Raw genomic sequence first — 15,335 nt, 5'->3', positions numbered from 1 at the left:
AAATGACACCTTAAATGTTTTTCTATTGTGTTTGGTTCCAAAGTTAAGCATATTTGAATATTATTGCCGGCCATCTTGAATTTGACCTCTCCTGGGCCTCAGAGGTCAAATCTGACTTCCCTCCACATCTGAAAATAAACCTTATGGTATGTACTAACTATGGTAGAAATTTCATGCTTTTTTCAAAAAGTGCACAATTCCTCATAATTTGAAAGCTTATCCGCTGTACTATTTACACCACTTTCTCTGCTGCCCACTACGCAGTTGCTCTCACTTGTTCTTCGATGACAAACCATAAAATTAAACAACAACAACAAAAATCACCAACAGCAATGCACTCATGCAATTGCCAGTTGCCGGTATATTCGTTCAATTATCCTATGCATCACAAAAGTCACTAATACAAAGATTTCACAGGTAAAATGGGAGACTTGAAAGGTATGGCTCACTGCAGTAAATACATATTTGTATTAATGGACTGGTGGCATAGATGGCATCCTTGTGTGCATGCACTAGCATTAGATACAACAAAAGGAGTGAAAAAACTCAAAGGGACCTTTAAATTAAAAAGGAATATCATTATCCCTTCGGCAAGGACACAAGTCTGAGAATGTTGTTCCGTGGAAGGGCACTGCAATCAAATAGCATGCTGGCTCAACCCTAAACATGCATCCAGTCTCTCCAGCCACTCATACTGACTCACAGGCCCTCGAAAGCAGCTACACTGGTTCACTGACTTGTTCAGTTTATATCCAAATGACAAAACTTTTCACATCACTGCAAATATTTCACCTGACTGCACAAAAGAGTACTTACTGTGCAATATTCATTTTGTGTAATGAAAGAAAAACAAATAGATGTCAGGACCTGATTTAAACATCCATTTCATATATTAGAGGATCTGATGACTCGTGACCATGCAGTGTTCCTGTAGCTGTATAGATGAAAAAGAAACAGATGGTATGTGCAGCCAAGGAGTCGAGCAGACATTTCCTCCGATGTATAATTGAATCTCATCTCTGATGCAAATTATGGCAGCGTAAACCTTTTCTACAGCAGATTTGGTCTTGAATTGTTAGAGATCATTTTACTCACTCTGATGGAAAATATACAAAGAGATCAGTGCATAAGGGTGTACTCCATCATCTTAGCGTGAGTCAGGCTCTCACTCTATTCAAAAAAATCATTTCAAAGGAATTTCCAATGACATAGAGGGTAATGTTTCCTTTGAGAGAGTCTCAGACATTATGGACCATTACGGCAGGCCACAGAATCCCAGACACAGGTGTGATTCAAATGTACATGTCTTAGACATACATGCCTTATAATCCTAGCAGGTTACACAAAAGTTTCTTACTGCAACATCCCCTTTTTTTCTCTTTCCTCTCCTCTTTCAAAGGTTCTCTATATTTCAGCAGAAGTTTCTCAAAGAAAATTAGATGCATTTGTGATCCATAATTACATTAGTAGACCTGTTGAGTGTAATTTACAGCTTAAAATTGTTCTAAACATGATGGTCAAACTACTGTTCCTTTGACATTAACAATTATACAAAATGACAGTTTTTAAGGACAGGTGTGTTTGATTTAGCAGGAAGCTACAGCAGATTGCTATAATTGTGCACCACTGACTGGGTCATGTCTACTCACAGGTTGCATGTGGCTGCAAGTGACCTGATTTACCCGCACATTCAAACAAAGCCTTAATCAAAAGGACACATGATGCTCCTATTCAAAGCAAAGGGCATCTGAGAGCATCACAGACAACAGCACAGTACAAGAAAGGCCGAACATGCAAGAGCGTTACATCCTTCTCACTGCAACAGAACAATAAAGGTGCTTACAGCTGCTGATCTGTTTGTTCTATGCGGGTAAAGATGTAGTATATCATTATGGCAAATCACATATGCCAGTCAAACTTGTGCACAGTATTGTTTCCCTCTATAGTTTCTGAGGTTGCCATAGTTACATGAGAAGTTGAAATAGCTGAATCACCATAAACTCAACAGTGTTAAAGAGCTGTACACTTCAAATTAGCAGCTGCTGTATTTATATTGGAATATATTTGCTTTTATTTTCTTTTTTCTTGTAAAACAAATTGTCACCTCTTCAGTCATTATTTGGTGAACTGCTCACAACTCACGTCCACACTAAGGCCACAATCTGTGATCTGGCGTCACATGTTGACACTGCACCATCTTTTGGGACATTTGGGAACAACTGATTTAGAGCACTATTTAATATTAATGTAGCACAGGCTGTGGCTCAAGTTGAGAGCTGTTAGATGTGGAGTGTCCAGAACATTCTGCATCCTGCCTGGGATGACCACTTCTCACCACACTTTGCAAAGAACTGAGAATTATCCCATTGTCCAACAAAATAATCTACAATAGGGATGAACTAATCCATCTCTTTCAGCCCCAATACAAATACTGACACCTGGGCTTTGGGTACCGGCTGATACCGAGTACCGATCTGATACCAGTGTTTGATTCATAAGCTGTATGCCTCACCATGCAGAAGTAACTGGGATCATTCTTTTATGCAACATTAGCCTTGACTTAAACATCGGTGTCCTAACTTTATTAAACAAAAAATTTAACAAATGAATACAAAGAAATACATTTGAAATACCTCCAAACAGCTGACATGTTTGTTGTTAGCTCCCTCAGCTTTGTGGTCCAGCTACTTGAGTCAGTATCGGATCGGTGCATTGGATCGGTGCATCCTTAATCTACAACAGTTCCACTCTTTAGAAGTGACATTATACACAAGTACTATGATTGATAGTAGTTTGATGTCACTGACAGCTGAAAGCAGCTGTGAATCAAGCACTCATTGCTGCTGGAGCACAGTGTAGGCACACAGCAGACAATGGACCAATATACTGACAAAGGCACTTAAAAACTGTATTCAGTAAATAATAGTGAAGCCTTCTCGTGCAAACAGAGAGCTTCACTTATACTGGTTGTCATAAGCCACTCTCATCTTGGAGTGTTTGTTGCTTTTGGAGGAGGAACAATGTGACTTCATGGCTGTTTGAGAGCTGTCACAGTTCTTTACATCAGCATCATCTTTGGAAATGTTTTCTTGTAGCAGAAGTATTTAGATGAAATGAGATGTATTCAGATACATCCTGCACATTGACAGCAGCAATGGACCCGCCTTCTCTAACTGCAGTCTGACATTCTCTGACTGACACTGTTGGAGCAGGTAGTGGTGGCAGTGTAAACGTTCTTACAGCTAAATGCTGTATTATGTATTAAGTCTATGTTTATGTCAGTGTGGCTTGTTTTACAGAACAGTACATAAATCACTCAAGTGTGTGCACACTTGTGACTGATGAATATGTATGAGGTTGTGTCTCTCTTTGTGTACATGGTTCTGAGAAGCAGATTCTTGCATGTTCTCGACTAGGGGTGTAAGTCACCAGCTTCATCACGATATGATATTATATCAATTTGTTTGGATGACGATACGATGTTTGCCGATATCACAAAGTCTGTCACGATGTGATTTTGATTCGATTCGATTCGATTCAGGAGCCTGCGATCGATATGACGCAATACCATATGCCCATCTAACACAATCATTTACATCAACTCACAAAAACAACTAGAATATGATTTTATCATTTTATTTCTGAGCTCTGTTTGTTGTTTGAGCGGAGGCACGCAGACGTGCTATGTGAATTTCAAAATAAATGTGTATCTTTAAGATGACGATATGGATCGATGTTTTCATTTTGCATCGATATAATCGGATCGTTAATCAATAAATCGATGTATTGATGTGGATCGATGTATCGTTACACCCATATTCTTGACTACCTGTTAATGTTTGTACATGTATGCTACGCTGTTCTATGCTCATGAGAAACACCGTCTTAGACCCTCAGAGTGATTGTGTTGAATGTGTCTTTGGGCTACATCTGCTTTATAGTAAGCAACTAATAAATGAAGTTAGTGGATGAACTAAGTGTCCTTAGCCATGTTTACAAGTAAATGTGTAAATGCATTTGAGTGCGACTCTGCCAGCACTGATGTTGAATAGGAGGTAGTGGACAGCAGCCTCAGTGGCAGTGAGCCAGCAGCTCCAGCTAAAAACTGGCTGGAGATGAAAAGGAATGCAGAGAAGAAATGCAAAGCGCTCCGCTTAACCCTCCCAAATGATTTAGACATACGGCGTCCAGCCGCTGTGAATCTGAAAAACCCACACAGGAGCATTTAAAACACTTTGATATGCATTTTCTCCCTGCATTTGAAAAGCCAAATGTGAATATGTATCATTTTATCTTATGAGCCGCATTAATTCAAAGGCATCAGCAAAAGGTTACATTCACACTATATTTTCTCACACGGAGATTTCCAGTGGCTGAGGGAAGCCTTCTGATTTGCACTTTAACGATATGAGGCAGACACACGTGCTAAATCTTCCCCACATTTACATTTACAGGTTCATCTTTCTTCTCCTCTCTAACTAGACAGCACACGCCATGGGGTCACTTTTCAAATAAAATCTGGATACGCGATACTCAAGCTGAGCGTTATAAACTGCACTCCTTGCATATTGACAACAAATTAACTTCCAGTGTAACATAACTTTGAAAGAAGCCAAGAACATAGATATCACAGTAGTTACAACTGTTTGGTTATGATGTGACCTGTGGGAAGTGCACAGCTGAAATGTAACATGTATTCATAGAGGAATGTAGTCGATTATTAATTGAAACTAATCAGTCAAGGCCACCTGAGGACACACTGACTGATAATAGAACAAGGTTTAAGGGACTGACTGTTTCTCTCATTTGGCATGACTCAGGGTTTTTCCACAGAGGTGGGACACTTACTGAATTAACACCTGCCTCTGGTAGTGTTGTGTATTGAGACTGTGTTCTGTACGGGAATGGGGCCAGGACATATCCCTCTGCTGTGGCTCAGCAAGGAAACACTGTCGGTGACTGTGACCAATAACTCTCTCAACGTACCTATGGCATGTGACTGTTGTATACAGACAGATTGAACCTACTCTATATATGACATGCATTTTCGTTGTGTTTAATGATACAGATTACACATATCTCAATGCAGGTTTATTTTGTTTTAAACTGGGGAAGCAGAACATATATCGGGCTGCTAAATTATCGGCTGATAATGGGAAATTTATGTTATTATGTATTATTCCAAAATGAAAGTACAGCTGATAAATAGCTTTAACATTATCAAGCCAGTCTGCTTTCATTGACTTTAAGAGAGCACCATCTACACACCCTGACACAGCAGGTGGTGGTATAACTTTCAAGTTGGTTTGTGAGCCGCCAATTAACACAAAGACGTAGAAGAAGGACAAGCGCAGCGCTGACGCTGACTGGAGAGCCAAAAATAGATCAGCAAACTTCTTGCTGCTGTTTAACAGGTTAGACGCAGCGCTTGAAGGACCGTCTCCAGAGCTGCTATCCTCATGACCAATGCTCAGTGTCTGACCAGTTAGCACAAGCTAACAGCAGCAGCGGCTCACAACACCAAGCCTTTACACATTCCCAACAAACTTATACCAAAAAGGCTCGACCCTGTAGTTTAACCCATTACTAACTATTTCGGTACCGCTAGGTGTGTGATGCTACAGTTAGCCCTGTCACTGTGTGTGCGGGCGGACTCTTACCAATTGTCCCCGGCACAGAGCTCACACCACCTGCAGCAGTAGTCTCTTGTCTCTTTACTTTACTTTCTGTTTCAATTACTAGTGTATAACATGTTTACGAGTCTGTTTTGAGAGATTATGTCAAAGCATTTAATTAAGATATTTCAGGCAAGATGCTCCATAAAAAAACAAAGTATATTTGGGATGTTTTTGATATACTTTGCAAGAAAAAAAGAAAAGAAATTAACATTGAAAGAGTCAGCACTTGTCTTTGTTTTTGTTCTGTTGCCAATGGTGATGTCAGCTAGATATGGTTAGGTCAGGGCCACAGAATATTGAATCATCCATATTTTCTCACTTTCCTCTTACTCTCAGGTGTGCATGAACTACAGGTTAAACTTCTTTTTAAAATATAAAAAGCGAAAAATTCAGTTATCTTACTGATATCAGCCAAGAGAAGCAGGTAATTATTGGTCATCAGTATGGGCTAAAAATAAACCGTATCCTGCATCCCTATTTTAAATATAGCAGACAACATCAGGTGCTCAAAACTCTGGCTACATCTTTTTGAAACTACTGACTCTTGTCGATATGAAGCAGTGAGTGCTTTCTAAAAGGCAAAGACTGTCAGTACCAAATTAGACCTAAATTCAACTGCATAAAAAATACAAGTTAGCCACCAAACTAACTCACACCAGGTGGTTTTAGCTGTTCAATCCAAGTCTGCCTTCTTTTCACAAGGTGTCTCAGGTTCACAATGCCTGTACAGTTTGACAGGCCAGTCTACTTGACAAGTTTGTCAATAGAGAATAGGTCACAGTCATGTCAGAGTCAACAAGAATTGTGAATGAATGTTTAAGACTATGACCTTGGTGCACTCTGGATGGTACTTGACTGAAAGTAACATGATTGAACTCTTGCACTGCAAAGAAGCAACCGCATTTATTACAGCTTCAACCAAAGCAGATGTGCCAATTCTGTTACTGTTGCCTGACTTTTGATGGAGATTGGTGAGTGGAGATATGTAGGGAAACAAACTAAAGTCAAAAATACCTCCTCATCTATGACTGTTCAGCATCCTGGATGCAGATCTAAGTGTTGTTTTTGTTATCTACATATTGTGTTCTGTTTTTTGTTTTTTTTTCCCTCTCAAATAATTACCAAGAATTAATTAATTAATTAATTAATCAAACAAGGAGGTGACTTAAAGTATGATTTATAAGTACAATAGGAATCGATAATACCTAAACAATACCTGAGTGCAGGTTCTGCTACATCAACAGATTCATATGTGTATGTAAATTGTAAATCTTTGCCCTCCAAGTAAAAAGAGTAGAGGTGCCATTTTACGTGGCAGAGGCCAAATATACAATGAGTGAGCCGACTCTTTGGACCGTCATTCTGTGACTTGGCTGAACAGAAAAGATGAGATGTCATCAGGATCTGTCAGACACAGCCCAGCAGATGACAGTGAATGATCGATGGGGTTTACCCATTGTACTCTGCTTCACGTCGCCCTCCTCCCCAGCCTCCTCCTGCGGGATAACTTTGTGACTGTAATATTAAAAACTGTGCACAAGGCTGAGACGAGCGGGACAAGCTAAAGCAACCCCAACCAAACAAAATCTTTCAGAATTTCTAAGCTCAGAGATGCTTACACAAACAGCCCAGCAAAATCCATCTTTCTGACAGAATCATTTCCAAAGCCCGAAGCTCCAACTGGGCTCCTGGATGCACTTCTGAGCTGCGCCCGCCTGGGAGTGAGAGTGTCAGCATGTGTGTGTCTGTGTGTGTGTAAGAAGGGTACCGAGAAAGAGAGGATAAAGTATGACTCATTCAATACAGAATATGAACTGCGTGTGTCTGTGGCTAAACCAGTCTTCAGCTTTCTTTAAGCTACTCTATAGAATATGAGTGTTTAGTCATACACCCTTCACTGGTTTCCCCAAATGCCTATGTGACTGCGTGTGTGTGTGTGTGTGTGTGTGTGTGTGGGTGTGTGCGCGCGCCTAAAGAGAGATTAATGGTGTAGACGTCTTTAAGTATTCCTTTCATTTCTCAATGAATCTGTCTGAGACACCAATTCGCACAAGCACTCTCTGTGTATGTGTGTGTGTGTGTGGCATTTCTCTCCTAACAACAACAGACTGCGGTACGAGTTTAAATCAAAGGATTACAACCCTGCGGCAATTGGACTGAATGAACTGGACCTTATGGTTACAGGCCGGTGAGTTGGAACAGAGTGTAGGGATGTCACTCTGGAACTCACTAATACACTCACTCTCTCTCACACACACAAACACACACAAGTCCCTGTAATTCTTTCCTCATGAGGTCTTTTCATTGATTAAATTCACTCTTTTTTCACGAACAGAACAAACCTGGTCATGTCCCTCAATCCTAATTCTGATCTTACAGCTAAACAAGGGTTCCTCATCCCTTTGAAGTCTGATATTCATTCTGCAGTGTAACATTTTTCAGTCGGACTCTGCCTTCTTGTTATCCCTTTTATTCAGCCTGCAATTGACATTGTTAAACAGGTCCACAGAGAACGATATTCTCCATATTTAGAATATAAAAAAATATGTTGAACTAATTCACTGCCACCTTAACTTACCAGCTTGCGCGTTTAATCAGACCAGTTGTAACTACTGCTAGCATGTTAGCTGAGTTAGCTGAGTTAGCCAAGTTGTTAGCCAACATTACAGACCATCCTTCAGAGTGAATAAGATGCTTTTTATCTTAAATGTTTGCTCACAAGTAGCAGGCAAGTAACAAAACACTTGTCATAATAGCATGAAGGGTTGGTTTGGAGCAAGGCAGGGTTCCAAACATTTGGGTAGCTAATATACGGTAGCTAGGTGGCAAATATCACCTAGCAGTACAGTCCAGGCTGTCTATAACAAAGACTGTAAATAAAGATGGACGACATGACAGCTCCCCAAAGTGAGGCCAGAACATCAAACACATTTTTGTTGGTTTGGTTTGTGTCATTTTAGTAAGTTTGGGTAGTTTGACATCATGATTAACATCTGTGTGTATAATTTGGCATGCTCACGATTAATGCCGCTGCTTGCGACTGGTCTGACGGTTGTAGGGGCAGGAACTCAATACCGCGGATATCGCTATTGCTCAGACTCTGACTCCAAATGATGTCACCAGTGCAAGATGGCGCAGCAGTATCCAGGATATTTTGACTTCATTTTTGAACAGTGGGAGTTTGTGGAGATGCATTTGCCATCTTTTACAGTCTGTGGTCTAGAAATACTGCATGATAAACTCACCACTCTACAACAGCAGTTTAAAGGAATAGTTCAACAGTTCAACAGATGAGAAGATTGATACAAATCTGTGTTTTGAGCACAAAGCTGGATTTCAGATGTGGTTAACATAGCTCAGCATAAAAAGTGGAAGCAGGGGAAACTGCTAGTCTGGCTCTCTCCAAAGTCTAACAACACCTCTTAAGCTAAAAGAAATGAAAAGTGCTTTTGAATTTGTCCATTTAACTTGCTCTTCAGAGCAACAGACCTTTGAATCGCTCCACAAAAATCTGAGATTTGGTCTTACTCAGAGGTTTGGAAGTTTTATAAATATCACTAACATTATTTGCAGAAATATCATGCTAGGGTCCAAACCCTAATAATGAGAAACTTAAATGCCTTAAACCCAAGTCCCCTTGTAGAAATCTGTTATTTATGTCGGCCTCTTTGTAACTGCTTGGGCTGTGGATAAAACATCACACTGTGGTTTTGATAGAAATGTGTTGTTACAAAAACGTGTGAGAACAGTACTGGCTTGTCAAATGGGAGACTGGGTTAGCTAAGTTTTGACACTCCAAAAAGAGTGGATGAGATGTTACATGATGAAGTTTTGTGGTGTTTTCAGTGGCTGAACAATGAACAATGGATCTGATAATGTTCCAAATGGTTCAGGATTCTGAAACTGAAAACCCTGTGTCGAAATGGTAATGTTACAATAACAGTTTCACATTTCAGAACTTGTTTTCATTATCATCAATTTACTCATTTATTACATGCATTATTAAAATGATTGTTTCAAATTGCCTTTATTGTGGCTTGGGATAAATTGCCTTTTCTCAAAATGCAATATTAAAAAGAAATTAATTTATTGTTCAGCCACAATAAAAAAGAACATCTGACTGCATGTCTGTACTCTATGTTATCAGTGGTCCTCTACTCTCCCATGTCTATGCAGCAACACTTCCTAATAACTCATCTATTCTTCTGAAATCTTTGTGCTGCTCTGCCCTGGAGTCAGTAGAAGCTATAATCAACCAGTTACAATATCCTTCTTTCTCCAAGATGTCAACGCTTGCAGTGACAGAGACAAAAGATTCTCATTTCCTGCATCACCACAGTGTATTTAATCAAGTTTGGATTAAAATTTTGTTTGGAAAATTTGTTTGGAAAAGGCCCAATGAGCCATAAGTCATTACAGAGAATTAAAAATGTTATGTACAAAATAAACCTTGTGCCCTGCTTACCTGTAAATGGGATCCTGCATCACCATCATCTTGCTCTCATCCCACGTCCACTCCTTTTTCTGTTGAAATTTTAAAACAAAAAACAAACAAACTGTAAAGTGACACTGAATTTAAGCTTTTTCATACATACAGGTTTAGACTGAAGTGAGGAAATATTCCTTAACTGGACAATAGAACATTAAACCAAAAGTGTATCTTATTCATATGAAATTTTATTTAATAAACACTTATGTCTCTCATTTCACAATCGAGAGTGAACTGCATCAGAGTTTGTCTACTGGTGTAGATATTATTAGAACATCTCCGTCTTTGAGACATTTATTTATATTTTCCTTTTGTCTGTCCTTTTGTTTAAATCTACCTTCCAGTTTAATGTCACAATCAAAATGTCAACACATGAGCACGGAGAAATTACGATATTGATTTCAATCTCCACAGAGCTTTGTTGACTCAGTCATTCAATCACTGCCATCTCCAGTCTTTCATTGGCTCCGACGCACTCAGAGATGTAAATAGATTGCTGACCGTCACACTTGACATTTCAGCTTTCGGGCCAGGGAGCCAAACGAGATGAGAAAACAGGTGGAAGCAAACATCCATCTATCGACCGGCCTTTTATTCTAGCCCGGCAGTTAATTTGACTTTGAGCCTTCGATGATGGATTTAATATGCACCTTATCAGACAATACAACACAGGAAAGGACATTCATTTAAATCACTTCCATCACATCTCTCTCTCTTGGTTTGTTTTCAGACAAGAAAAGTAGAAGTTTTCATGGCTCTATAATTTTGGACCTGATCCAAATGAATTCAGTCACAACAGTCAGAGCGGATCTTAACTAGGGTTGGGTATTGTTCAAAAACTCGTGATACCAGTACCAATACCAATACCCTTAAAGTGATACCTATGCCAACAGAAATATGTCAATTAATACCTTTTTTGGGAAGTATTTACTTTAGTAAAATTCCACCTGATGCCACTGGCGTGTAGTAAATATAGCCATATTTTCAAACATTTTGGTATCATCTCGGCACTTTGAACTGCCAAATCCATCAAATACAACTTGCTCAACTTCACCAGACTGTATGAGTTGTAGCTACTGTGGTAGTGGGCCAATCACACATTGCATCTATTGAAAAACACTTTATATACAAGTAGTACAAAAAAATTTAATTCATAATTTCACTGGGGTATATGCAGTGGTGGGACTAACGGCGCTACTTTTTTCAGTAACCAAGAGTAATCAAAAAGTTACTGTCTCCCCCATAATAACGCCGTTACCGTTACTCACAATAAAATGCGTTGTTACTCGGCTTTACTTGAGTTCACTGAAGCGGCTTTCACCAAAGCAAGCTCCTTCTCAGCGGAGTACTAAAGTTTTTCTTCTTTGGTGAGGGCAGGTGAGGGGGAAGCATAAGTGATGATGATTGGCTTAGGGAGAGTAAAATTTCATCATAAACCAATCAGAGGCAGAGTAGGGTGGGTATTCACAAGCACACAAGCAGGGTTGTCAGGTCCGCTTATTAGCCGCGACTTTGGGCTTGTTTTCTTGTGAAGTCGCTTACAAATATTGGTAGTTGCGGGTTGTGGTTTTTTGGGCTTGCTTCTAAAGTGGAGTTGCTTATTTGGGCTAGCTCTCTAAACGTCGCCTTTCTCTCTCTGTCTCATGTATAAGTTAAACGCATGATAGTATGCCAGACTGCAGGATGTTTCCACAGCTCTGCTCCCTCCGCCCCACTCCTTCTCCGCATACACACAGGTGACGGTCAGTCAATGAGACTTTTCACATTTAAATTGCGTGATTAATTGAGGTTCTTACACACACACGCACAACAGTGCAGTGTAGTGTAGATAAGTGTACAATGTTTTATGATAATGATTTATTCTATTAAGCGTCAATTTCATTCATTCAACATATTCAATGTTGAGTTTCATTACATACAGTTCCATTAAGGTGGGGTGACATATTTGATGTATTTTATAAAAAAGTAACACTATAGTTACCTTTCCAGGTAATTAGTTACTTTTATAGTGCAGTAACTCAGTTACTTGTTGGGGAAAGTAACTTGTAACTATAACTAATTACTTTTTAAGTGTACCATTCCCAACACTGGGTATATGATACATGACAGTATATGCTAACCCTCAGCCCAAGCTCCCCAGCTTTTACATTAATAAATACACAGAATTACAACATTCCAATAAACTTATATTATTACACCTTTTTTTCCTTATTAAGGGACATACAACCATGCACCTATTAATTTCAAGTCTCTCTTTCACCAAACTCGGACCGATTGAGCTTAACTGCCTTAACTCAGGGTAAAACACACTTCATCCACTCCACAGACACAAAATAAAACTCACCAAAACCTTCTTTGTTAGTCTTGTTAGTCATTTAGTGGGTTAGTCCACTGTTACAACAATCACCCACTCTGGTTTGGTCAAAATAATCCCTTAATTCCAAGAATTACATGTAAAAATATGCCTTTTTCCCTACGATCTCTGTACTGTTGCTAGCCGGAGTTCTGTGACTTTGTCCCGACAACCATTGCAGAGTGACCTCTGGTGGCGCATGTTGTGCACTACATATAATGAGTCTGGTAGAAAGAGAATTGCCTGTTCTTTTTTGAGAGTGTTGACAATTATAGTGTCGGGGATTTTTTAATACCCTGATTCACCATACTACTGGGATATGGCCAAAGCCTAATGTGGATTCAAAAAGTATCAAATGCAGGTATCATCTGATGACAGAAGTTTCAATACTACTTGGCACTGGGTTGTTTGAGTCAATACCTTAAAAGGTACCGAGTACAGATAGCCAACCCTACTCTTGATGGACCACGACCCAGTTGTTCAGAAGCAATCTGATTGGATTGTGATCGAATTGAATCAAATCTTGAAAATAGGTTGTTCAAAATAACAAATGATCCTCAAATTGGATTTAATCACGTAGTCCAGTTTTGGGTTTGACCTGGATCAATCCCACAGTATGTGTTGTTCAGAACTTTTTAGATTGGAATACCTTTGATCTAAAAAAAAAATAGGACACATAGCATAATAAAGTGGGAGGAAACACTGGTTCCTTACCTTTCCCCATTTAAAATTTCAATTTAAATATTTTCTTTAATGGTATCTTTAACTCACTGAATGTTGTGCTTAAGATGGCAGACAGGCAAAACTACAATACCCATGAGCCTTGGCTGTCAGATAGGGTAATGGAAGTAATATTCAACATATTCTTAACATCATGTACCATCCCACATCCATTACTGTTCACACACAAAAGAAAGCACATACCTACATAACACAGCATTTATATTGGTGTAATGAATAGAATGCTCCTTTGAGGAACATTTAGACAACTCCATTAAGCCTCAATTTAATGAGACACTAATGTATATTTGTGATGTACATCTGCTTGTTATCACAAGTTAAGGTCAATACATCTCCCTTTGTTACATACAAGCAATAGAGAAATCCTCAATATACAAATCAGCCATTTTGTATGTAAATTAGCTGATTGGCTAATATATACTAATTATAGTCTTTCATGACTGTGTGGGGAAGCCAGACCTTTTCAACAGATGTCCTTCTTCAAGCTGCAGCACTAAAATAAAAATTATTGAGATCATGAATTCTAATAGATGCTTATTAAAATGTCACGTTCAATCCATTTAAATTCATTACATTTGACATTTTTAGTGGAAACCTAGCTAATGCAGCAGCTTTGTGCTGAATTCAAAGGGGGCTATTATCTGCATCTCAACTCCACACTCAATCCAAAAAGATCAATAAGTCATCAGGGGTCTATTCATTTCATGTGATGAGGAAATGTGACTTCTGAGTGGATGGTTGTCACAGCCATCAGTTGTCAAGAGGCACTCAGATTTTTGAGCTCTTCCCACCAATATTCAAGCTGATAAAACAATTCAACAAGAATCTCTGGCCCTGCACATACAGTATAATCTGTCTGAACAGAGCAACAGTTAAAAAACAAGATGAAGGTTGACAGTCACTTCTGTTATATTAAATATTAAGTATATTTTAGAGTCCAGCAGAACAGCAGGAGCCTTGAAAAACAGTGAATGGTTTCATGTCTGGATTAATGAATTGAGATGAAAAAGTAAATGCGTGGTGAGGAGAATGGACAGCACTACTAAGTGACTTTCCTTTGTTTCCATCCACCTGTCAGACTCTCTGTGATTCTAGGCAGGTGAAGTCGACTCCAGTCTGTCTCTGCGGATTACGGCTGTCAGCACACCTGGAAACACAGATCCACTTGTCTCTAGTCTCCGCACTCCCCAACTCCATGGTTTTTTTCTTCACTCTTTTCTCATCTTTTAACTCGCTCATCTCTTTTTTATCCCATCTCTTTACTCTTCAGCATCTGTTCCTCTTTTCTTCTACAACTTTCCCAGTACTTTTCGATTCCTCTCAGGCCCTTTGTCTGCCCTCACAATGTCTCCATTCTCACCTCTGCCTGCCGTCTAATCAAGATGAGGATCAATCACCACCCCCTGCCACATACAAGATGCAGGAAATGCATCTGGACTACTTCTTTAAAGTGCCTGTTTTAGCACCAAATATCCCCAAGGCATGATTGAAATGCAGTATTTTTTTAAGGTGCACATGTGTAAAACAGCTGAGTAAGAAAACAAACCAACCAAAGTATAATCTATACACTGTTCAACGGGCTCAGCAGCTTCATCTTCTGTAATAAAAGATGATATATCATCAAACACAAAACAAACAAAATAGCCAGAGGCACCTGGAGTCATGACAGTCCAGTAAACTGTGGTAACTGTTGTTACTCAAGATAGCTGATGTAGCTAGCTAGCACAAAAATACTTAATATTCCATGTATCACCAGGGTATACCAGTAGTGTTAAATACTGGAATACCTAACTTTGATACAATACATTGAAAAATATTGATATTTGACTTGATAAAGATTATTATATAAATTAATAAAGACTACAAAATGAATACAATGACTTTTCTTTTCTTGGATAGTAGCAGAGATAAGCAGAATAACTGTAGTAAACATTAACAGTAAGAGAGAGCAGAACTCATTCGATAAATTAATATTTTTGGCAAGACTTAACACCAGTTAAACACCTTACATATATATATATATATATATACATATATATATATATATATATATATATATATATATATATACATA

The 15,335-nt window shown here is 38.9% G+C and overlaps 1 protein-coding gene across 2 annotated transcripts in view; it reads right to left on the bottom strand.

The window, feature by feature from the left end:
* The window catches only part of LOC126396276 (carboxyl-terminal PDZ ligand of neuronal nitric oxide synthase protein-like), a 262,435-nt gene that overhangs the window by 158,529 nt on the left and 88,571 nt on the right, over positions 1–15,335 (bottom strand). For both annotated transcript variants that reach the window (XM_050054220.1, XM_050054221.1), the window contains one exon: positions 10,144–10,202. In XM_050054220.1, coding sequence (XP_049910177.1) covers positions 10,144–10,202 — 59 coding nt within the window. The remainder of the gene's footprint in view (positions 1–10,143; positions 10,203–15,335) is intronic.

This window comes from Epinephelus moara, chromosome 10 (genome assembly GCF_006386435.1).
Source record: "Epinephelus moara isolate mb chromosome 10, YSFRI_EMoa_1.0, whole genome shotgun sequence".
Classification (NCBI taxonomy): domain Eukaryota; kingdom Metazoa; phylum Chordata; class Actinopteri; order Perciformes; family Serranidae; genus Epinephelus; species Epinephelus moara.
The sequence above is the reverse complement of the archived record's forward strand: the minus strand, read 5'-3'. Positions and strand labels throughout refer to the sequence as shown.